This window comes from Nannospalax galili, unplaced genomic scaffold, assembly GCF_000622305.1.
Source record: "Nannospalax galili isolate Female #2095 unplaced genomic scaffold, S.galili_v1.0 scaffold34, whole genome shotgun sequence".
In the NCBI taxonomy this organism is placed as follows: domain Eukaryota; kingdom Metazoa; phylum Chordata; class Mammalia; order Rodentia; family Spalacidae; genus Nannospalax; species Nannospalax galili.
Genome location: NW_008338996.1, coordinates 1,019,938 through 1,045,364, shown reverse-complemented (window position 1 = coordinate 1,045,364; position 25,427 = coordinate 1,019,938). Strand labels below are relative to the sequence as shown.

The 25,427-nt window shown below is 47.6% G+C and overlaps 1 protein-coding gene across 7 annotated transcripts in view; it reads right to left on the bottom strand.

Annotated features, from left to right (window-relative positions):
- LOC103734487 (N-acetyllactosaminide alpha-1,3-galactosyltransferase) overlaps nucleotides 1–25,427 on the bottom strand; it is a 74,797-nt gene that overhangs the window by 18,616 nt on the left and 30,754 nt on the right. For 4 of the 7 annotated variants that reach the window (XM_017798258.2, XM_008833449.3, XM_029563696.1 and 1 more), the window contains 3 exons: nucleotides 15,455–15,567; nucleotides 5,906–5,994; nucleotides 2,735–2,770 (listed from right to left, as the gene is read on the bottom strand). In XM_017798258.2, coding sequence (XP_017653747.1) covers nucleotides 2,735–2,770; nucleotides 5,906–5,985 — 116 coding nt within the window. In that variant the 5' untranslated portion in view covers nucleotides 5,986–5,994; nucleotides 15,455–15,567. Of the gene's footprint in view, nucleotides 1–2,734; nucleotides 2,771–2,911; nucleotides 3,112–5,905; nucleotides 5,995–15,454; nucleotides 15,568–18,251; nucleotides 18,382–25,427 lie in introns of all 7 variants that reach the window. The other 3 variants (XM_029563698.1, XM_029563695.1, XM_017798259.2) reach the window with 3 other exon arrangements.

Genomic DNA, 25,427 nt, shown 5'->3' with positions numbered 1-25,427 from the left:
CCTGGAACTCACTATGTACACCAGGCTGGCCTCAAACAGAGATCTGACTGCCTCTGCTGGGATTAAAGCCATAGGCCACCTCACCCGGACCTCCTGCAGGGTGAAGAGAGGGGACAGGGCCCTGTTATGTTTCTCAGACTAATCTCAAGCTCATAAGACTCAGCAACCTTCCCACTTTTGTCTCTAGCTAAGATGACAGGCATGCTCCACCATGCCTGGATAAGAAATATGTTTTAAATCTTTGAAGGGGGTGGGGGTGCTGGAGAGATGGCTCAGTGGTTAAGAGCACTGACTGCTCTTGCAGAGGACCAGGATTCGATTCCCAGCACCCACATGGTGGCCACGAACCATCCTTAACTCCAGTTCCAGGAAAATCCAAATCCCCCTTCTGACTTCTATGGCATTGCACAACACGGGTGGACTCACATACATGCAGGCAATACACTCATACACATAAAAATAATAAATAAAATAAAACCCTTTAGGGTGGAAATGTTCTATACATTGATTGGGGTAGGGGCATATGGTGTATACATACTGTTAATACTCATGGAACTGTTTTATCTTACTGTAAATTATTCCTTAGGAAACTTGATTAAGAATAATTTAGATTGGGTAAACTTTAAATTAAAAAAAATCTCTGCTTTAAAGCTTATCCGCTTTATGAAAGTGTTTGAGATGGTTGATGGTGCAAAATTTTGGTTATAGTAAGGGTGAGGGACAGTTGGTCTCTCGCTCTCTCTCTTTTTTTTTTGGTCTTTTTTGAGACAGGGTCTCCCTGTAGCCCCAGCTGTCCTGGAACTCACTATGTAGACCAGGCTGGCATTGAACTCACAGAGATCCACTTGCCTTTGCCTCCCAAGTGCTGGGATTAAAGGCGTGTACCACCACACCTGGCTCTCTCTCTTTTTTAAAAAAATATTTTATTTACTATTTTTATTTGATGTGTATGAGTGTTATGCCTGCATATAGGTAAGTGCACCGTGTCATGCAATGCCCATGAAGGACAGAAGAGGCTGTCAGATCCCCTTGAACTGGAGTTATGGACAGTTGTTAGCTGCCATGTGGATGCTGGGATTCGAACCCAGGTCTTCTGCAAGAACAGTCAGTGTTCTTAACTGGTGAGCCATCTCTCCAGTCCGAGAGTTGGTCTCTTTAAAGAAGTGACATTAGATAGGCTGACCAGGCTCCAGTGGATGAACTCACTCTGAGGGACATCTGGGGACACAAACTTGACTTAGTAGGACTTAACATACATGACAGAATGTATGAAATCTTATGGCAGTCTATGTAGTGGAAATACAGATAAGGGAGGGGGTCTAAATATGACTAAGAGGTATGAAATGCACAAAAATGCAATAAAAAATATATATTAAAAAAAATCATAGGACATAGCCAAAGAAAGGCCGGTGAGATGGCTTAGCAGGTAAGGTGCTTACTACGAAGCCTGATGACCTGAGTTCCATCCCAGGAATCCATATGGTGGAAGAAGGGAACCAACTCCTGCAAGTTGCCCTCTGATCTCCATACATGTACTGCAGCAAGAGTGGATGCATGTGTATATACACACACACACAAAAAAAAAATTGAGAGCTGGGTGTGGTGGCACACACCTTTAATGCTAGCACTCGGGAGACAGAGGCAGGCGGATCTCTGTGAGTTCAACGCCAGCCTGGTCTACATGGTGAGTTCCAAGCCAGCTGGGGCTGCAGGGAGACCCTGTCACAAAAAGACCAAAAAAAAAAAAAAAAAATCAGAAAACATTGGAGGCTGGGGAGATAGCTAGTGGGTAAAGTGTTTGCTGTGCATGGGGAGCTGAGTCGGATCCCAGTACCCACATAATTATAGATGGTGGCATGCACCTATAATCCTGGCGCTAACTGGGAAGATAGAGACAGGAGAATCCCAGGGACTGGCTGGCCAGCCAATCTAGCCAAAACTAACAAGCTCCAGGTTTAGTGAGCAACCCTGTGTCAAAATATGAGGAAGACGCCCTGAAGTTGACCTCTGGCTTACACCCATGCACACACAGGCAAGCACGCCCACTGATACATGTGCTCACACACAAAGAAAACACTGATTTAGTAACCCAACTATGTATTTTCACATGACCTGGACCATTCCAAATAAAAGTTTCAACTTTATTGTCATTTCTACATCTGAGGTACTGGCTCAGTAGGTTTGAGCATCTTGCCCTTTTCCCAAAGCACATAAGGATAAAAAAAAAGCCAGCATGTAATACCAGCTTCCTGGGAACCATGTCAAAGACAGGAAAATAGAGGCTTACGTAGCTTTTTCCTTAGCCTTCCAAGTGCCGGGACTACAGGTGTGCACCACAACACCCAGCTTTCCCAGACTCTTTATTTGGGAAGAAAAGAGGGAATCCCAAATGACATCATGTGAAGAGTCCCCAGATCAGAATTGAGAGTAAGCAACGTATGTACGTCATGGTTCTATGAAGACCAGCCTTGGGGGGGCGGAGGAATACAGTCCAGATCCCTAGGTCCTGGGTTCTCTCTCTCTCTCTCTCTCTCTCTCTCTCTCTCTCTCTCTCTCTCTCTCTCCCTCCCTTCCTCCTTCCCCTTCTCTCCTTCCCCCTCCCCCTCCCCCTTGCCCTCTCCTCTCACTTTGACCTGACCACTCTCATTGACTGGCATGTAAAGACTCAACTTCAGGGGATGCAAGAGCACGTGTGGGAGACATTCAACAGACACCCAGAATTCAAAGCACTTACTTTGCGTGATATAGCCACAAGAAAGACCCTTCTGGGCTGAAAACAAACAAGAAATAAAACATTGTCACGGTACTTTTAATTCTCGAAAGGCTCTGCACCAGTCATCACTTAGCTCCCCCCAGGTTTCCACCTTTCAGACTTGACCAGTGAGAGAGACTGCTGGGAATTCCCACTCACTGCTTCATGCTCTCCAGAGGAATTGGGACTATCAGGACCATCTCAGTTCCTGGGGTGTTTCTTGGTTTTGTTTTTTCCTTTCAAAGTCAGTCAGCTGGCAACTAGCAGAAGGTCTCCCCTACCACATTCTCAGGTGTCTGGTAATGAAGAAGCCTTGGTGGGCGGAAACACCAGAGCCCAGCCATCCTGCATTATCTCCCCTAGAAAACAAAGCCTGGTCATATCCACACAGAATCCCGTCTATGGAGGCAGTCCCCAAAGGCACTTCTTTAACCAGTGAAGGCAACGAGGCTGTCCTGGTACACCTGCAAGGTAGGCTGGGACACTGACTCCTTCAGGGGATGACCTCTATTCAGTCATTCTATAAATATTTGCTGGGCTGTCCTGAACACCAAGTGCTGGGACGCATTGGTGGCCACGGCAGATATAGTTGGGTATAGAGAGATGGCTCAGTGGTTAAGAGCGCTGGCTGCTCTTGCAGAGGAGGCAGGTTCAGTTCCCAGCACTCACATGGTCCATACATCCAGGTCGAAGGGACCAGACACCCTATTCTGGCCTCCACAGGCACTGCACACATGGGTGAACTTAAATACATGCAGGCAAAGCACTCATACTTATAAAATAAAAACAAACATTAAAAAGCAGAGGTACAGTTCTGGCTATAACTCAGAACAGCAAAGTTGTCTAATCAACTTCAGACTCAGAGCTTGAAGGTTATCCAAAGAAGCATTCCAGTGCCAGAGAGGAACCCCGGAGGGTATCTGCCCTTCTTTTGGACAGTTCCGATTGCTGGAGTCACTCTTGCTGTTTGCTAGAAACTCCTTGTCTCGTTTTGTCCACGGGAGCAAATGCAGCCACTGATGATTATTATGTGATGAATGTTTGTAGCCTCCCCTAATGTGCCTGCCGATCCCTGCCCCCATATGATGACATGTGGAAGAGCAGCTCTAAGAATTAGACTTAGATGGGAGTGTAAGGATGGGACCTCATGATGGATTTAAAGTCTCTGTAAAAAGAGGAAACAGATGGGCATGTTGGTGTGCATGCCTTTAATCCCAGTACTTGGGAGCAGAAGGTGGGACATCTCTGTGAAACTGAAGCCAGCTGGGGCTACAGGAAGGCTCTGTCTCAAAAAGTAAACTAAAAAAGAAGAGGAAACTATTATAACTTGCATCCTCTCCACCGCAGGTGGGAACAAGAAGATGGTGGTTGTCTGAAAGCCAGGCAGAAAGCCCTCACCTGGGAATAAGCTGAGATGCCACCTTGATCTTAGACTCTGGCCACTCTGGAACCAAATTCCTATTATTGAAGCCAACCAAGTTATGGTAAGTGGTTCTGAGTTATGGTAAGTAAGTGGTTATGAGAAGCTGCAACCGCTAAGATGATGATGATGGCTGCAGCAGTGGGGAATGTTGGTTTTTTTGTTGTGTTCAGTGGTACTAGGGATTGAACCCTAGCGCCTTACACAAGCTTGGCAGGTAGTTTACCACTGAGCTATAGCTTTGTTTTTTTGGTTTTTGTTTTGTTTTTTTCTTTTTTGATTGTTAAAGACACAGTCTCTGTAGTTCAGGCTGGCTTCTAACTCACAGTGATCCTCCTGCCTCAATCACTCAAGTGCAGGGATTAAAGCTGTGATCCAGCACACCTATCACCTCCATTCTTAAAGGTAGGGAAACTGAAGAACAGAGTGGTTGAGTAACTTGCTCAAGGTCACAGAGGAGATTAATAGTAGCCCAGGACCAGCCAGCCAGTATGGTTTACAGTATAGCCAGGATGCTTCTCAGTCCCTAAGAGCATAAATGAGCCCTCAGTGTCCCTACATACAACTAAAGAGTCGTCTCTTATTAGAACTAGTTTCCTCACTCCATAAGACCCACTTTCCAAACTTTCTAAGTTGTTAGCACTCTACCTTGTCATTTTTTTCTCAAAATTAACTAGTCAGAATGAAAGAAGAACACTCTGGAAGCAGTTACATGTGTGCCATACCTTGAACCTAATTGCTTCTGTATTCTTTTGGAGAAATTGCCCCTCCTATTCCTGCACCTAAAGATGTCTCTTTTTTGTGATCAAGACAGTCCTGCTGGCTCATCCAACTTTAGAAAGAATAGAAAGAGATAATCAAATGCTGAGGTGACCAGCAAGGGCTCTGGGGCCACTAAAACATTTCACTGTGAAACTGTTAACAGTGCCAGGACAGCCCTGTACAGTCAGCTGTCCACTAGATTTTGTGAAGCTGAAAGGGCCCCTTAAGTCAAAAGTGCCTTGGCCTTAGCTGCCTGTGGAACCCTGATGAGAAACGTCTCCCGCTATACTACCAAAACACTAGACCCTCCAGAAACAGAGGCACCAGGTCAGGTACAAATGAATCACTAGTAACTCAGTATGTATTTTTGTAGCACAAGTCAACAACTTGAATTGCTCCTTTTAAATCCTGCAAATATTTTAGGATCATAGGATTTGGGGCAGATTTTTTCATGGAATTCCTATCTGAAAATTTTCCTTTTTTCTTTCTCTGTTATTTTTCTCATTTTGGGTTTTTTGTTTTGTTTTTGAGACAGGGTCTCACTGTATAGCTATGGCCAGCCTGGAACTCACTATGTAGACTAGGCTGACCTGAACTTGTGATCCTCTGCCTCATGAGTGATGGGATTCCAACTGTGTATCTCCCTGCCTGGCTTGAAAGTTCTGGTATCTGACCATCCAAATCACTTGAGATTATATTTTGGGCTTAATTTTACCTCTCTCTGGGTCTAGCCTACCATTACAGAGACCAGGGTACAAGGAATGTGGCAGAAAAGAAGATAATCAGCCAGAAGTCACTTAGAAGGTCCAGTGGTTTTAAAGACTGTCTGGGGCTCAGGAATATAGCTAGAGTAGATTCTCCATTTTATGGTTCAGTTCATCAAATTTTAATTCGGCTTGGTAACATGGCTGGCACCAGTAAACAGAGACAGCAGTCTTCCCATCTACCTAATTCCACCATTTCATAATTACCTGTTGATGTATTCCCAAAACACAACAACCACAGATGAGACAACCAGCATCGACAGAATTACTTTTCCTTTGACATTCATTATTTTCTCCTGTAGGAAAAACAAGGGGAAAATATATTAAATGAATGAAACGCAGAGAGAGAACTGGCTCTTAAAGGCTTCTGCCCATTATCTTCTCTAAAATGATACATCTGTGGGTAATTCACCAGAGCTGAGGCGTATGTTCCACCTTAAAGTGCATAAAGCAGTCATGGCAAATTAGGCCAAGGTAGTTGATGAGACTGCCGGTGCTGGGAAAGATGCTAAGCTCCCAGTGCAGTCCCATCACCATGGATGAGGGGAAGGGAGGGAGTAGCTGAATGTGACTCCACCAAACTCCGGTTACCTCTGATCAGAGCACCACAATGTACCACAACTGACTTCAGGGAGCCGTTCCATTCCCCAACTCTACTGCCTGCATGTCCCTTCTCACAGACAAAAATGACCTCTCTAATCTAGGCCTCACCCACTTCCAGCCTCACACAATTCACCCCACCACACCCACAAGCAAGCAAACAACTGGTACTGTAGAAGCAGGTACCTAGGTATTTTTAGATCACTGCATGAGACCGTGGCTGAAAGGGAAGGGGTGCCGGGCAGAGAACCACAGCCTGGGAAGTACCTCACTGTGGGGATCAGGGAAGGCAAGATATACACGAAACAGGTAACTTAGTGTCAGAGGATTAAAGCCAGACAAAAATCGCCATGATAAAGGGATGAGATTTGGGGAATAACGTCAATAACGTGCTGATAGGAGCAAATGCTTCAAAAACCAAAACTAAAACCACCCCTGCAGAAAACCTGAGCAAGAAGAAAAGAGTGGTGGTGGGTAGGGAGAGGGTGAGCCCGAACGGACGGAGCTCTGAAATGTCCACAGGGGTTTGGGAGGCACCAGAGCCTTGGAGGGGGAGAAGAACTAGATCCTGCTTTACTCAGAGGACCTGCCTACCTGCTGAGGGATGGAGGACCATGTGTAAGGACCCCAGCATTAATGGGGAGATTCACAGACTATTCTAACAGCCAAAGAGGGGGGCAGCTTATTGTATATTTACACAGTACTGTCTATATGTGATGACGTTTTGACATCTTATGTTTGATACCTTATGACACATTTCTGTCTAGGGAGAGACCAACCTTCCTAAGACTCACCAGCTCCTAGAGTTCTAAAAGATTCAGGCAGGAACATGCCTCTGGTTCACAGATGAGCCACTCCAGAAGCACACCTTCTCTATCTGGCCCATGCACCCCACAAAACAATAGGATCTGGCCTTAATCGCTCAGGGCACCAGAAACTTAGAAACCAGGCCTATAGTTCAGTACCTGCCTAAAGAATTCCAAGTAGTGGATCCTCAGCTACTCATTCTGCCCTGCCTTTCTTGCTGACCACAAAAACATCTCTGGCCTCCCAACTTCCAACTCTCAATATCACTATGATGGGTAGCAGCCCAAAGACTGAGAACACAGACCAGTTAGATCACACATGAACCTCAGTCAGCTCTTCCCTCTGGGTACCTGCAGTATATAGCCCAGGGATTTTGGCAGTCAACAAATGCAGAAGGCTTACATGTACCCAGCCTCATTGCCAACAAAAATAACTTAGTCAGTCTATGTCCATGGGACTAGATTTGATAGAGAATAGGAGTAACACAACTCCTCCTCCTTCAATACATAATACATTTGTTTAGAGTGTGTGTGTGTGTGTGTGTGTGTGTGTGTGTGTGTGTGTGTGTGAAGGAAAAGGACAACTTTTACCATGTGGGTCCCAGGGATTGAACTTAGACTGGTAGGCTTGGCATCAAGCACCTTTACCTTCTGAGTCATCTCACCAGCCCTAGTTCCTTTTCTTTTAGGTAGCTAGATAGGAAAAAAAAGACCTCCAGCTGAGCTGGTTTCTCAGTGATCTCTATATAGGCACAAGTCAAATGCCTATCTCAGATGAAGGAAATTTCTGTAAACTAGCAGACCCTTTGGAATCTACACAGGGAATAGAGAGATTGGACCCAAACGCTCTACATTAGCTGAGTTTAGCTCACATGAGTGCTGGACTGGTCCTGGGGAGCACAGGTTCTGTGTAAGAAGGTTCATTCTCTGTAAGTTTAGCTCAGAAGCTGGGGGGGGGTTATATTTTTTTATTTATTTTAATTTTATGTGCATGAGTGTATGGCCTGCATGTATGTGAATGCACCCGTGTTGTGCAACGCTGTGGAGTCAGAAGAGGGTGTCAGGTTCCCCTGGAACTGGAGTTAAGGACGGCCACTGAGCCATCTCTCCAGCCCTGAAGCTGTGGGTTTTTAAAGGCCCTGATTTACCAAAATAAACTGCTGAGCACCAGTTCTCACTCTCCTGGTTCCTCCTAGAACCTTGGGGCAGTTTGTTCAAGGGGCTTTTCCTGAGCTCCCTTCTACTCCTGAGAATTCCCACACAGTTCAGCCTGATTTACATGCAGGCCTAAGCCAATCAACCTCAAGTGCTGGGCCAGGTGACATCTCATCTTGAGTCTCCTCCCTTGCTTTTGCAGGAAGCTGCTTTTCTACCACAGTGAAGCTTTGCTTGCTCCCCTGCTGTCCCACCTCCTCATTCATCACAATCATGAGACATTGAAACTGGGAGTCACTGGCTCAGAATGACTTGAATGTCTGTTGAGTTTCTGGGACCTGAGTTCTCTGAGCCGAGTCCACCTGAGCCAAGAAACTCCATAAAACTCCATAAGGCTCCATAAAACTCAACGACTCCCTGCAACAGACTGATAGGTAAGTCCAGGGTCTGAGAGCCTAAAGATCTGAGGCTTTGGCAGTAAGGTGGGATTTGAGTCCTAACTTTAATACAAAAACTATACAGTTCCTAGGCCCTCATCCACTACTCCAAAAATCACAGAAAACCACTTTTTTGTAATTTAGTCAGCATCACAACCTCAACTAACACAAGGCCATTTGCAATCTTGATCCTGCTGAGACTGTTGGAACATCTCCCTCATAAACATTAATGTTCCTTGATGGTGCTGCCACACAAGAATGCTGCATCACAGTCGGGAAGTAGTCTGTATCCCCAAAGTCAAAATTCCAACCTACCTGGGGCTCAGGGTTTCAGCTCAGGGATTGGGGACCTCTACTAGATAAAATTAAAGTGACTTCCTTGTTTGGAAAAGGGAATAGGAATGGTCATGAGGCAGGGGGAATGAATGAAAATTTGAGGCCAGCCTGGGCTACAGAGCAAGACTGTCGCAAAACACAAACAAGGGCCAGTGAGATGGCTTGGTGGATACAAGCACTTGCCAAGCCTGGGGATCTGATCCCTAGAAGAAGACACACGTTGCCAAGTGTTGTCCTCTGACCTCCACATGTGTGCTGCAGCATGTGAGTCACATCCTCTCTCTCTCTCTCTCTCTCTCTCTCTCTCTCTCTCATTAATAAATAGGGGCTGGAGAGATGACTCAGCAGTTAAAAGCATGTACTGCTCTTGCAGATGTCCCAAGTCTGGTTCCCAGAACCCACATCAGGCAGTCCACACCTGTAACCCCACTTCCAAGGCATACAGCATCCTCTTCTGGCCTCTGCAGGCACCTGCACTCATGTGCACATACCCCCATCAGCCATACAAATAATTTTTTTAATCCTTAAAAAAGTAATAAGTAAAAAAAATTTTATGTTTTCAAAATATAAAAAATGTGATGATTTCCAGATCAGTGCCCCAACATAGGATAAATGCTTTTTAAAAATGTTAGTTTTTATTACCGGTGTTTAAAACTCAGGCTGTTGGGAGAATCTACAGATACAAACTGAGGCCTGGTACTTAGAAAAGTGCTTCAAACATTTGAAGGAAAGGAGGAGAGTTCTGGAATGAAAAATGTGTTATATAAAGAAGTGCAAATTGATGCAAATGAAGGCGTCTAAAGCCTTCCTCCTCTGTTCTAGCCTCAGCCTGATTAAGAGCTGTTCTAAAGCAGGGCTTTGATTTTCTCAGTCAGGCCCCAGGTGCTTCTGGGAACTCTGTACAAGTTGAGGCAAGAGCATGCCTTGGCTGTGTGTCTCAGCTCTGCCAAACCCACCTGCCAAGGATCAAATGCAAATCATCTCCCAACTGGAAGCGCCACACACAGCAACGTGCAAAGACTCACAGGAGAGCACACTGACTGCCATCAGGGACCGCCAGGTAGGTGCACCTCTTGATCCCCACCCAGAACATGCCGGCAGCTGTGTGTGCTTCTTTTATATTTCAGGAATTCACATCAGAGGCAACTCTGAAGTCCACTTCTTTCTGGACTTCACTGATGGTTGGAAACCACTTGTTCTTTTGCTGTGTCTAATCACCACTCTGGAGAGAGCCTTGCAAACTGAAAGTTGTCAGAGCGAGCCAATTCCGCACCCTTTAGTAAAGCGCTAGAGAAGGGCACAACAGGCTTCCTAGAATCTGGAACCCCAGTCTCCAGGGAAGGAAGGTTTGGCAGGGTGGCAACCAGTCTTTTAAAAAAGTTTTATATTTCTCTCTGATCAAAAATGAGGCATCTGGCAACTAACATGGCCTAAAAGTCCTTTTCCTGTCTGCTTGACTCTCAGAATTTTCAGAACTGTCATTCTGAAGATTGGTGACTATCTTCCCTACCAGAAAAGAAGTGAGTTTGATTCTAAATTCATGTTGGGGACCAAGCAGAGAACGAGGAGCTGCTGGATACTAAGGTCCAGTTTCAAGTGGCAGAGTGGAATGCTACTGTCCCCTGACCCCACCCCGGATGATCTCAGCTGGCCCCAGTTGTACAGTCTGTGATGGTGTGAGGCTCTCTTGCCATCTGGAAGACCCTCTGACTCAATACTTCCTTCATTTGTCTCTAATTCCATCCTCTGACAGTTTCCCAGGCCACCCCCAGACTCAACCCTGCAGAGCTGGACTCTGGGGGTTCTCAGGTGAAAGCATCCTCACCTTACCCCTGGGACATGTGCAGACTCTGGTGGCACTTCACAAGGCAGAGCCATGCTGGCGAGCCTCCACCTTCCTCACCCTACCCTCGTGGAATAACACACACCCCTTCGAGAGCCTCACAGAGTCACACCAGCCAGATAGAAGTACTCCTTCCTAGCAGAATTCCTCTCTGGAGGGAATGCTGGGTGATCCTGTTTTCTCCATCTCACATCAGGGGAAAAGGTGAACCTCTCAGCTGGATAGCTGCGTGCACAGAGGCCCTGGAAAAGCCATTATCATGGAGAGCAGGGGACAGGCAGGGTGAAAGCAATTGACAAAGAAACCAAACTTCCTGGCCTAGAAAAAGCTCTCCTCCCTAACTGTGATCCGGCCACCACAGCCTGGAACCCACTCCTCCTCCCCAAGGACTGCCAGGGCCCTAACGAAGCCTCAGCTATGTCAAGATATTGTGATGGGTCCAGGCTGCTACAAGTCCTGTGGGGTACCCAGTAGGTGCAACCTGTGTGTTTGTGGGGTAATGGGATGAAATTGAAGTCAATCATGAGAGTCCTGACAGATGTCAGTCCTGCCACCCCAGATCCATCAACCAAAGTGGAACTAGGCTACTATGTACCAGCGGGTTCTTGGAACCAGAGACACATCAATAAACAAGGCCACCACAGAGTTTCCATTCCAGAGGGAGGCAAAGGAACCAACAGGATACAGAGTGTCTAGTAGTGACCAGTGTTGCAAAGGCAAACAAAGCAATAAAATAACAAACTGGATGTTGAATTCATCCTTTTTTTTTTTCTTTCCGGTGCTGGAGACAGAACTCAGTATACCAGGCATACTAAGGCAAGCGCTCCACCATTGAGCTAATCCCCAGCCCAATACGTCATCCTCTGCCCACTCCCCATAACCCTGGTTATAAAAGTGTTTAGCTTGGATGAAAACTCTGACCGCAGCCAGGCATGAGGCAGAGGAGGTAGATCTCTGAGAGTTCAAGGCCAGCCTAGTCTACATAGTAAACTCCAGGCCAGCTGGGGCTACAGGGAGACCCTGTCTCAAAAAGATTAAAAAAAAAAAAACAGAAAAAGAAAACTGCCCTCAGCCAGGAGTGGTGGCACATGCCTTTAATCCTAGCACTCAGGAAGCAGAGGCAGGCAGATCTCTGTGAATTCAAGGCTAGCCTGGTCTCCATTGTAAATCCAAGCGAGCTGGGGCTACAGGGAGACCCTGTCTCAAAAGAAAGAAAGAAAGAAAGAAAGAAAGAAAGAAAGAAAGAAAGAAAGAAAGAAAGAAAACCTGACCTCAGCGGGTCCCAGATGTAACCAGAGCCTCTGTCTAATGTATAATATGGAGGTGTGAATATCTTCCTCAGAGGTCTGGAAAGGACAGAAGCAGGCCATGTCTAAGACGTACGCGGCACCAGGTCAGTACATGTTCTGCAAATAGCAGCTACAGTCATATGATGCTCTTCAGGGAAAGAGGTTCAAATCCTGGACTCCAGGACCACTGACAGGCCTTCACAGAGCAGCTGAGAAGAGTCCAAGTCCCACGTGGGTTTCCATAAACTTCACTGTGCCCAACCTAGGACAAGGACGTAGCAAAGCAGTCTCACTGCTTCTCACGTGTGCCCAGTACCCTGTGGCAACAACAAACATCTGGCAGTAGAGCGGACTGAGGCCCAGCCCAGCAGAAAGCCAGGGATTAGCCTCCTAGACCAGAGGCACAGAGTTCTCTGGCTCCAGCCTCTGTGATAGGTCCTTGGGACCTATCTTTTCCCTTCAGGCTTTCCTCATTGACCCAGGGCCTGAATGAGAAATGAACCTCAAGAATGAGAATCTCATTTTTTTTTTACAAAACAGGTCCCTTTGGCACAAGAGCTCACTTTGGCCCATATGTTTTCCATGACTGGATGATCAAATCATAGGCTCACAGGCCTGGTGAAGTTTTGAGTATCAGGGTCCCCACATAAGCTGGGGCCTCATCCCCATTAGAATAGAGGTAGGAAGCCCCCAAGCACTTCCTACAGGAAAACAAACCCCTAGAGCCTGAGGGAATCCCTGTCTCACTCTGGTGGCTGTCTGGGGCTAGAGGCAGAAGCAAGGAGCTGACCCCACTTGTTCATCCACCAGGGTCCAGAGCCTTAAGCAGCACCCAGGATCCTCCCCGTCAGGGAGGAGCCCTAAGGAAAAAGAGATAGACTACACCCTGCCCTTCTCCCTGATCAGGGGTCACAAAGGGTCTGGCCTGCAGTGCCTCCCCCAACTGGTACACAGGCCCAGCTCCCCTACGGCAAAGGATGGTTTTCTCTGAGAATCTTCCTGGAGCCCCCTGAGCAAGGAACTGTGCAGCGCATTCCAGACAGGGCATCACATACAAGGAACTGTGGCACCAAAAGCAGTCTCCAATGGTCAGGAGTAGACAATAGCCACTGCTAAACCATGAATCAGTGTTTTTCCTATTTTTTTTTTTTGTCTGTTTTTCTTTTCCCTATTGAAAACAATACTAGGGTCCAGAAAGATGGCTCGGCATGTAAAGGTGCTTGCTGCCAAACCCGGTGATCTGAGTTCCATTCCAAGTCCCTCAGGGTAGACATAACTGATTCCTTCCTGCAAATTGTCCTCTGACCTCCACACACGTCTGCCGTGGCATGTGTGTACCCATGAACATGCATATATACAAACATTTATGCATGTGCACACACATACAATAAATAAATGTCATTTTAAGAAGAAAAGAAAGAATACCAGAATGTAAACACTGAAGTGATCAATGAGTTTACAGCCTTGGGATTTGGAAGACGGCTCAGCACTTATAAGGAAGAACTGCTTTTACAGAGGACCCAAGTTTGGGTCCCAGCACCCAGAATGGGCAGCTCACAACTGTCTAAAACACCAGCTCCAGGAGATCCTATGCTTCTAGCCTGCGAGGGTACTTGCATTTATGTGCCCATACCCCCCCACACACACAACCACACTCACACACATAATTAAAAATAAATTTTAAGAAAATCTGTTTTGCAGCCAAAATACAGCAAGTGAATCAGGCAGCTACACCCAACTCGCTCATTTCCACTTTTTCCATCATTTTAATATTGTTTTCTGAATGTCGTGTCTGAAGGATTTGTCCTTCTTTACTCGCTGTAATTTGCCTTTCTCATAGTCTACACATTCACTTTCATATCTAATATTGTATTTACAGCTTTGAATTCTTTTTCTTAAAATATTCCCCTTACCCCTGATTGAATCAGCTTCTTAACCTATGAATGTTTGTTTCTTTCTTGAATTAGCCAGACCAGGCCCTAGGCTAAACTGTCTCCAGCTGTCTTTCAGTTCTGCTTGGCAATCCTATAACATTACTCTATTTTTAATGCTATTTTACAGAGAGGAAATGGGCTCAGAAAGGTCAAGAAACTTGCAATGCATTCACCTTACAGTAGTGGGGCTGGGATTTGATCCAGAGAGTTGGCCTCCAGAGACCTTTTAACCATCAAAGAACAAGAAGGCGCATCTCCAGACAGCCCTCATCCCTCAAATCTGGAGCATCATCTCTTTTTGTTACTCACGTCTACCAATTAGTGATCAATAACAAACTCTCCAAACACCAGCTAGAGCTACTGCAGAATCAGCTTTGCCTTGGAGACCTGGGGAGCCCCACTAGTTTGATTTTTCTCTGCCACTTGTAAGGCGCCTCCTGTGTGTGCCTCGCACAGGGCATCTTCACTCATGTGACCTTGTTTCCACCTCGACAGCCAGTGGTCACTGTGGTGACTGTGGCTCTGCCTTCTTCCTGAGCCTGAGCTTGAGTGGAAAGGAGTAGCTGGCTGGAGAGTGCTCAGAAAACTCAGAAGCAGCGGATTTTAAGGTCAGACTTTCTGCTTCCAGGCCTTGTTCTTGGCATAGGGGCGGTGTTGGGGTAAGGAGGGACCATTTTATCATAAAATTCCCCATGCAGAGACACATGATACAATAGAGGAGGAAAAGGAAAGAGAAACCTCTTTCCAGTTACGTTTTTCATTAAGGAGAGACAGCTCGGTGGTTAAGATGCTCGCTACTCTTGCAGAGCACCGGGTTCAGTTCCCAGCACCTGTGTCAGGCGGCTCACAACCACCTGTAACTCCAGCTCCAGTGGATCCAGTGCCCTCTTCTGAGCTCTGTACACCCAAGCATGCACACAGATAAATAATAAAAAATTTTTAAAAGAGGGTCACAATAAATACAGATGCAATCTCAGACTAAGTCCATAACCAACTGCCACCCCAGCCATCACACCCCATCACAGGCAGTGTAACCTGTTCTCACAGTGTCTCCATCTTAATCTCCTTTAGAAAATCTAAAGTCAGGACTCAGTGGCAGTTTTTCCTAGGTGCCAGGTCCAGGAATCACCCTGAGCAAGTCTTTTTCCAAAGCAACAGACTTAAGGCAGATGCTGTACAGACCCAAGATGCTTCTGGGTCCTTCCACAGCGCCCAGCCCCAACCCCAAGACTCACCAACTGCCCCTACACTGTCACCTTGAATCCTGTAGAAGACTCTAGGCACAGCCCTAGGAAAGGGCCCAACCAAAGAAAGCCAAATAAAGAACTGGTGGGATCCCTTCAACACTGCACGTACCTCATCGTCCGCTGTGTTCCCTCCAAGCAAAAGGCAGAACAAGAGTTCTACGGAGCTCCGGCCTACAGAAGGAGGCAGGGCTCAGAGGAAGGGAAGGTGCTTCGTTCCAGCTCCTGTCAAAAGAATAAACAGCTGTTTCAGGAAGAAGGGGGGTAGGCAGATTCCTTTTCAGCAGCCGCAGGCTTTGTTCCCGCAGCCTCGGGAAATGGGCTGTTTATCAGGGCTGTTGACTCAGAGCTACATGCCAAGGCAGACTCTCGGTGTGTTGGGTTGGTTCCCCGTCTCTCACCAAATGAAAAACTACAGCATCAAATTGGGCCAGGAGTCACAGGAGGGAAGGTCACCACTCTCCACAGGGACACACAGGCCACCCACATCAAACACCCATGGGGAAAACTGGGAACTGTTTGCATCTGGGACACAAACGATCTCAAGTGACATCTCCCAGGAACAGCCAATAGAGAACTGTTTAAGACAGCCCAAACCAGAGGCAAGCGGGCAAAGCACCACCAGTGAGACTGCCTCAGAGACAAGCCCTTCCTTGACAATCCTCAGGTTTCGGGAGTGGCACTGTTTGGTTCAACATGGTAGAGAGAATCTCTACATAGCAGTCTATAAGAACTTGGAAAGTTCATGGAGACCCACACCTGCTCCTGTAACTAAATGCTTAACCCTTCCCATCCCACTGAAGGCAATCTCAGACTTTTTATTTTGAGACAGGGATCTCATGTAGCCCGAGAATTCACTCTATAGCCAAGATGACCTAGAACTTCTGATCCTCCTGCCTTCACCTGCCAAGAGCTGGGATTATAGGTATGTACCACCATGCCAATCTTGGAAGCCAGGGTTGTATGGGTGCTAGGAAGGTGCTCTACCAGCAGAGTTGAATCTCCAGCCCTCAAGCTAGAATTTTTTTCAGGAAGCATATCACTTTCCGAAGTCACATTACATATGGCAGATAGCGCACAGGACTTTGGCTCAAGTAAGAAGGTGATCCTCCAGACTCCCTGCCTCATCCCTCACAAATGGCTGGGGCACTGCGGGGAAGTACAGTAGGTCTGGAAACCCTAGACTAGGGGGGAGGGAACCAATGCCAGACAGGAAGGAGTCCAGGACTAGTCCCCAGGTCATTCAGCTGGAACCCAGCCTCCACCTCCTGTTCTCAGAAGGAAGTTTTACAGCTTCCTCCTCTGAGAGCTGGGGCCAGTTGATCAACAACCCTCAGGGTCTGGAAGTTCTTCCTAACAGCTTGCTTAAATCCTACCTGATGTATCTCTCAGGCATTAGGCTTGGTCATCAGGCTTTTTAATTCTCAGTCATTCCAATTTTATTCCCAAGAGATGTGCACTAGAGCCTTCCTAACAGCACCCATACTAGACTCCCCCACGAGGCCCATCGTCAGAACAGATAAGTTGTCACTAAGTCCCAGAGTGGCAGCCTATCAGTGGCAATGAGACCAGCAAGCTGCAGCTGCTCACATCAACAGAAAGATCTCATTCACTCAAAGAAGCCCAGTCCAAAAGGATCCACCCTAGACAAGGTATGGGGGTGCTTGCCCATGCAGGAGGCTGGGACAGGAGGAGCAGGATTCCAAGGCCAGTCCTGGCAACATAGTGAGTTTGAAGCCAGCCTGGGCTACATGAAACACTGTCTCAAAAACAAAAGGGGGGGGGCAAGGAAGTGCATGCTATATGATTCTACTTAAAGTCCATAAGGAAACAAAATTAACGTCTAGTGTTAGAAGCCAGAAGGATGGTATCCCTGGAGGTGACAAGTTTTGGTCTGGGTAGTGGTCACACAGACGTGTCCACACAGTGTATCTCATGAATTGGCCTTTCTCCTGTGTACTTTAAGGATGGAAAATTCCAGAAAGCTTCCTAGTGGAAACGGTGTACTTTGTCTAGCACTATCTCCCCTACTTGGTCCTCAAGGACCCCAAGACCAGGTGCAGACCCTGTCCCTTCCTTCTCTTGGGTTCAGGGGTGCAGCAGTGGTGTTCCATAGGACCACCGGCTGCTGGCTGAAGGTGAGACAGCAGACTAGAGTCAAAGAGCTATAATGTAATACAGGGCCATCTTTCACTTTTGCAGTGCTGAGGATGGAATCCACGGCCTTTACATGCCAGGGAAGTCCCCATTAACTGAGCCTCAGCATCTCAGCTCCCCCTGGAGTCCCCTGCTGATCCCAGGCCCCACACATTCCACAGCTTAGAAAGGGGCCCTCCCTCCTTTACCTCAGGGGACCCTCGCTGTCACCTGCCATGGGGCCTGCAGGCCTTTCTCCACCATTTTCATAGATGAACAGAGAAGCTCTGCGGGTCTTGGTCAGGGTCACTGGCTGGGACACTCCTGTGACAGGGCCCAGAGTTGCCCTTCCTCCCTAGGGACCTTCGGGGGCCACTCCCCGGATTAGCTGGTGAGCCTAGTGTGGCAGGCAGAGAGCCCACTAACGTACAAAGCTGAAAGTGGGACTTGTAGAGACTTGTAGGGGACACGACCTCCTCCTTCCTTGACACAGTCATCCAGCAAATTTTGGAACACACGTTCAGGGTCATTCTTCAGTTAAGAGGCAGAGAACCACTGAGAATAAGTCTCAGGCTACAGAGCTCCAGAATCAGCCCCTGTGTCTGTCCCATAGTAGCCCACACTGGGTACCTGTATATCTTCCACATCCCATCCTGAGCACAAGCCCTGGAGCATGGGCTGGGGGCAGCTGCAACCCATGGTAAGGAACGCTGGCTTTGCACCAAGTCCCTCTGGCCAGGAAAGTCAAAGGCTTCAATTCTCACCCAGCTTACCTCTGAGGGAATGTAAGGATTAAGTGTTCTTGGCAAAGAACACGCTGGACACAATGCTTCCTAGCTGTCATATGAAAGGCATGCTTGTCGATGCTTGCAAGAAATAAAGCGATCCGGTGGGTTTCTTGTCCTGTGTGGTGGGAATAATCACAAGGCCTATGTCTCAGGGTGGTTGAGGGGCTGTGACATGCTGGGTGGATGCAGATATTTGCAGGTTGCCTGCCAGTCATGGCTCTCCCCTGTAGTCTGTGCCATCCTGGGTGACTTACTTAACACCTCTGTGCCTACACTTCTACATCTGTAATGTAGAAATGGTAACATTTAATTTTGGGGGTTTTTTGGTCTTTTTGAGACAGGGTCTCCCTGTAGCTCCAGCTGGCCTGGAACTCACTATGTAGACCAGGTTGGCCTCACAGAGATTCGCCAGCCTCTGCCTCTCAAGTGCTGAAATTAAAGGCAACCATGCCTGGCTGGAAATGGTAACATTTGGAAGGTAGCTGGTACAAGGTAAGTGTCACGCAGCCAGAACTGAAGGGGCTGGTCCCCATGAAGGACACACCCTTGTCTCAGAGAATTCTGTAACTGTTAATCCCACATTCAGTGACTCCCACGCTGCCACTCACTTGGTTTTACATTTATGTGATGGACATACATTTTGACCTTATTGGTCCTAGTGCACATGGAAAGGAAGGAAACTCAGGCTTCTAGCATGATGGCCCTGTGGCCATTAGGAACTACTGCCAACCTGAGTCTGTGATGTCTGTGGTGGTGGCAGCCTAGGGAACCACTGAGGTCAGGAGCTTTTGCTCATGAGTCCCTGCCCCAGAGATGCCAACCTGAGTCTGTGATGTCTGTGGTGGTGGCAGCCTAGGGAACCACTGAGGTCAGGAGCTTTTGCTCATGAGTCCCTGCCCCAGAGATGCCAACCTGAGTCTGTGATGTCTGTGGTGGTGGCAGCCTAGGGAACCACTGAGGTCAGGAGCTTTTGCTCATGAGTCCCTGCCCCAGACACGACAGTCAGCCCACGAGAGGAAAATGCAACCACTGTTGAGTCTTTTTATTTTATTTTTTGAAGTTACATTTAGATATTCACTTTTAGTATGTGTATTTTTCATGGGGTGAGGGGTGCACATGCCACAATGTACCAGTGGTCAATTCTCTCCTTCCACTGTTTGAGATCTGGGGATTGAACTCAAGTCACCAGGCTTGGCAGCAAGCACCTTTTTATCCACTGAGCCATCTCACCAACCCCCACTGCTGGTCTTTCCAAGAAGGCAGGCATAAGAGCAGCAGCAGGTGAGCCTGACCCCTGGATTTATTTATCTGGCTGCTCTCAAATCCACTAAGATCAAGTTCTAAAGGAGCCTCTTACTCCCTAGGCCAAATTGAGAGGCCCTGGAAGCAGCAGGAGCCCTTCACTGGGGAGAAGGGAAGGTTTTCAGGCTAATCTCTGCCTGTTTCTTGGTCTCCCTCCCAGCACTGACACCATCTCTTCCAGCACTAACTCTCACTCCCAGCCTTGCTGCCCCAGTGTTGGTCCATTGGCCAATGGCGCACAGCCTTCTAGGTAATCTAAAGGGAATAAATACGTCATTTTCACCTTCCTATGCTTTAGTCTTTCCAGCTTTCATGCCAGGGGCAACCTGTCACTCCTTCCAGGCTTCTGATAGCCCAACCTTCCTCCTGAAAGGTGGTCACACCCCAGCTGCACCTCTGCCTCGGCTTTGAAGTATCTGACTGTAAGACACAGCTCAGTGTGAAGCCATGCTCATCTTTACAAGATGTTCTTAATAATGGTCTTATTTCTTCCTCACCACCGTCCTTCCTACGGGGACACAGGTGGTGAAGGCCAGCCCGTGGGGTACCGTATCAGTTACTTTTCCTGTTATTGTGACCAAGTGCCTGGTAAAAGCAACATAAGGAAAGAAGGGTTTATTTTGGCTCATAGTTTGAGGGTGCAGTCCATCATGGTGGGGAAGGTACAGCAGCAGGAGACAGACAGAGCAGCTGGCCACACTGTAACTACAGCCAGGAAGCAGAGGAAGATGGACGTTGGCCCTCAACTAGCTTTCTCCTTTTTATTCAGCCCAGCACTGTAGCCCACTGGATGGTGCCGCCCACAGTTAGGGTGGATCTTCCCTTCCCTGTTTCTGGAAACAGTCCCAGAGGTGTATTTTCATGGTGATTCTAAACTCCAACAAGTCGATAATCAAAATTAACCATGTCAGGTTGTGTGTGTTGGTACATGCACTTGAAAGGAAGAGGCAAGCAGATCTCTGTGAGTTTAAGGCCAGCCTGGTCTACACAGCAAGTTCCATGGCCAGCTGGGGCTATGGGAAGACGTGCTCTCAAAAAGAAAAACAAAACAACAATAACAAAAAAAAAAAAAACAGGGATAAAGCCTAACCGTGGGGTATGGAGGTACATTGGTTTGCCTAGCATGAGTGAGGTCCTGGGTTAAAGCCTTAGCATAATGGGGGTGTGGAAGGAAGAGGAACAGGAAGAAGAGGAGGAGAAGGAGGGAAAAGAGGTAGAGTGGGAAGAGAAAGAGGGAGGGGGGAGGGAGAGACCCGCTTTGACAGGTTCTGTGGCATATACGTATAGTACCAGTTACCCAAACTACTGAGGCAAAAGATTGCTTGAGTCGAGGAATTCAAGGCCACCTGGGCAATACAGCAAGACTCCACATCCAATAATTTTTTTTTGAAAAAAAGCATTCTTTGAGTTGTCAAAAGGATCAACAATGCCATCCATAAAATTCCTGGAACCCAGAATGTACTTAGAAAAAGTAGTTTGTGTCACCAAACTTAGTACCTAAGGGACAAACTGTCCCCACCTCCTAATGGGCTAAGAGATGGAGCCTACATCTCTGCAATACACTCCTGGGTGCTGACAGAATGAACATCCTTGGGCAAGTCAGCTGAGCTTCTGAGACTTGGTTGCTCTGGTCTGTAGAATGAGAACAGCAAGCCTTTCTCTGAGTCCATCATAAAAGAGATGATACCCATCAAAACTGTACCAAAAGAGTGCTTGGCAGAGGGTGCTGTATTGACAAGTGTCCAGAAAGTAAGTCACTCGGTTCATGATGTTTACTCCAGAACTCCTCACAAGCTCTGGGCACCTGGAGTCCACCATGTACCCGTGGCCTGAAGACAGCTAGCCCTGCCTTGGCATTGGGCTCAGCAGTTCCCAGAAGGTTTTTTAATCATCTCTTCTACTCAAGCTTTGACCACAGCCTTGGAGACGGGGCAACATTGCCTTCAGCAGGACACAGAGAGGAGGCCAGGAAATGCAAAGGGTTCTGGCTACTTGCTCAAAGTGACTGGGTAAGATTAGAAGCTGGGTTCAGGTAGAGTCAAGGATTCTTCCTGACCTCCTCATGACTCGTAAGAAATATGCACGTAGAACTTGCAAGATGGCTCAGTGGGTGAGGGTGCTTGCTGTCAAACCTGACCAACTGGGTTCAATCCTGAGGACCCACATGGTGGAAGGGGAGAGCCAACTCTCACAGTTGTTCCAACCCACATACACACCCCCACCCCCCACCCCCATCACCACCACCAAAATAAATAAATGCAATAATTTTTTTTTTTTTAGAAAAAAGAAGTCTGTGGGCCTAGAGAGATGACTCAGCAGTAAAGAGCACTGGCTGCTCTTCTGGAGGACCCTGGTTCAATTCCCAGCACTCACGTAGCAGCTAACAACTGTCCGTAACTCCAGTTCCAGGGGATCCAACGCCCTCTTCTGGCCTATATGGGCTTTGCATGACATGGGTGCACTTACATACATGCAGGCAAAATACTCATACACATAAAATAAAAATAGTTTGAGGCCAGTCTGGCTACACTGTGAATTCCAGGTCAACCACAGCTATACAGTGAGACCTTATCTAAAAACAACAAACCAAACAACCAAAAAAAGTTCTGCAAGCCACTGATTCAAATCTGAGGAAGCAAGGCATCTGTATGTTTATTCATTTGCTAGGGAAATGTTTGTTCAGCACCAATAGCAGCACCCGCCGCATGCCAGGCACTATGAGGGATGCCAGGTCTGCAACGATATGGCCAGTGGGAGGCTGGGCCTGGAAACCAGCCGTCTCCTTACTGAGAGGAGTGCCCTGTGACAGCGGTGGCAAAGCCTTCCCTACTGCCACATTGGGTCACCTGCTTACTCTGAGCTCCATGGAGTTCTGGAGGATTCTGAGGCCTCTACTCTGGTTTCCTCCCCTTAAGTATGTGCCCAATCTTCTGAGATACACCATTTTACAGGTGAGGAAACTGAGGCACCAAGGAAGGGAAATGACTCACCCCAGGGCAACTGAGCAACGAGGTGAAGAAGTTAGCTGGGACTGATCCCGAGACACCTAGCTAACCTCCTCACAAAATGCCTCCAACCACAGCACAGGAAACCACTGAGATCAGGGAAGGGGTGGAGGACAGTCCTCAGCCATTTTCTTCCTAACCATCCTCAACTGTGTCTGAGAAAGCTCCAAAAACCTCTGACACAAGCAGCCACATCGGGGGGCCTCCCTCACCCCCTGTTCAGGAATGATTCCGGGGTGTCCCACTACACCTTCTAATGAACAAATTGGCCACTTTGAGAGTGAGCTTCCAGCTCAGGGAGACGTGGACAAGGGCGGTGAGGCACCCTGGTGGGAGAGAACAGGCCAGGTAAGCAGTCATAAAACAGCTCAGACAGGATAGAGCCCTGAGGAGAGGACCTCAATCACCAAACACTGCACGCTGGCTCTGCAGAACCGTGTGCAAACCCAGCCCCACCTCCTTATTTCCGCCTTCCCCATGGGACTGATGCTCTCTTATGGAAAGCTCTTAGCAGGTACCACGTGCGCTTCATGTTGCCTCCTTCTTCCCCCAGCTTTTTGGGGGCAGACAACCCTGAGGGCTTTTGGTTTCTCTGCTGAGAAGCAGCGTCGGGGTTTTCCCGTCTAGCTGTGGTTTCCCAGCACTCACAATGGAAAGTCCATAGGCTGCTTGGTCTGTGGGACCCAAGGCAGGTACCTCGGCTTTTCTAAGTGGATGTCACCAAACTTGTCACGAAAGAGAACATGCAACCTGGGATACTTTTTCGTGCTGTTTGACTAGCTATTTCCAGCTTTCGGCCTCTGTGGTGGGATTTCAATTCCTGGCCCTTCCCTTGGAGTTGGTTGCTTAAGATCATGCTGTTAATTTGACCCATAAAATGGGAGTGGGCTCAAGCATTTAACTGGCCACACAAAACCTTCCAGAATTTTCTTTCCTTGTGTCATGGAGCACACTGACTACATCAGTCTGGCTCCTTGAACAAGCATAGCCCCTCAGTGGATCCAAGACCGCCTGGGATGGGTGGTGCCCACAACACCCCTGTGAAGGGCACATTCTATGAGCCCATTTTACAGAGGAAGAAAGAGCTCAGCCATCCCTTGCCCACACTCAGGGTCAAAGCCGGAACCAATGCAAGCCAGGCCAGCACTAAGGTTTCCACCTCCTACCCAGGATCTCAGCCAGACATGACACAACTTCCCTCTTTCTGAACTTCTCCGGGGCTTGACTGGGCTTCTCCTCAGCATCCTTTACTTCTGCCTTAATTACCATTATGCTTATATGTCTGAGAAGTCCCATTCAGCTGCAAACTTCATATGAATAAGGAGCTGTATCTTATACAATCATATTAATACTAATAATTATAATAGCATCAGCTACAATGCCTTTATTAAAGGCTCACATTGCACCGGGTGGGGTTCTGAGCCCGTCATAAACTCTGTGGAGTAAGTACTAGGATCATCCCATTTTACAGATGGGAGAACCCAGCTCAGTGGCACCAAGCTGAGATTTAACCCCAAGCATCAATACTTTGCATTTTCAGTATGTCTCATCTCCTCTCCTGTTCATTTCATATTTGTACACAATCTCAGAAGAGCCCTGGCCAGCTTTCCCTGATGCCAGAGAAGCCCAAGGCACAAGAAAGATTCTGGCCTCTTTCAGTTCCACAGAATCCAGAGATCCTGGATGGTCCAGGGTAAAGGACTCTTTGGTCATCCTTATACAAGAATGGGGAGTGGAACCAGTGAGAGGGTTCAGCAGGTAAAGACGTTTGCTGCCAAGCCTGATGACCCAAGTTCCCAAGTTCCATCCCCAGGACCCACATGGTAGAAAGAGAAAACCAGCTTCTCCAAGTTGTTCTCTGGCATCCATATGCACACACATGCATACATGCACAAGTGCACAGTAAATAAATTAATTTTTAAAAATCCCCATGGAGGTCATAACAACAATTACAATTAAATATCACAAGAATCATGCACAAATAAATAAATGTAATTTTAAAACTAAAAGAGTGGGGAGCGCCCAGCCACTACTCTGGTCCATCCAGGTCATGCTGACTTTGAACTTCAGCAGTGCACCCCATTTGTAATGCTCACAATAATAAAAAGTTTCATGTTTCCCCAATATAAAAACTCAACTTTCAGCATCCAGTGTTTTAACTGGAAAAGTACCAGTTGCTGATCCAAAGCCAAGATCACAGGAGAGAGGCAGCTGCCTCTATTACACTGGCAGAGTCCGCATCCCAGACCAGGCATCCTTGGGGACAGAGAGGTTGCCTTGCTGACTTAGGGTCTGTGCACTGGCTCGTCCTAGGTGGCACTCATATACTAGCTATTCCATGCAGTTGGTGTGAACTTGTACAAATTGCAGGGACCACAGATACAGTGACTCCTGAGCCAGCAGTGCTGTGGGTTTCGGGGAACCCCAGAGCTGGGGGATGGCAGCTGTGAGCTGAGGAATCTGGGGTAGTGCTCCCCAACCTCATCAGATGGCTGCCTGCCTGCTCAGATGACCAGTGCTGACAGTCTCAAGACCTTACACACCTGGTGGACCATGTGACCTCCCACATCTGCCCTATCTGGCTTTTTTGTCCTCCAAATACTGGGGATAAACCAGATCTTGTTGCAGTCAATAAGCAATTGTACAATACCTACTGTGTGCCTGGCTCTGTGGGGAATGCAGAAATCGGGTAAATCCCTAACGTCTCCTCCATGAAGTTGACAAAATGGTGCAGTTAGGCCTGGACATAATGAACCAAAAGAAACTGAAAGGAAATGGGTAAAGGAGGAAGTTGTGGGCCGCAGAGGAAGGAGCGAGCCATCCAAGCCCGTGGAAGGACAGCCAGTTTCCTTTC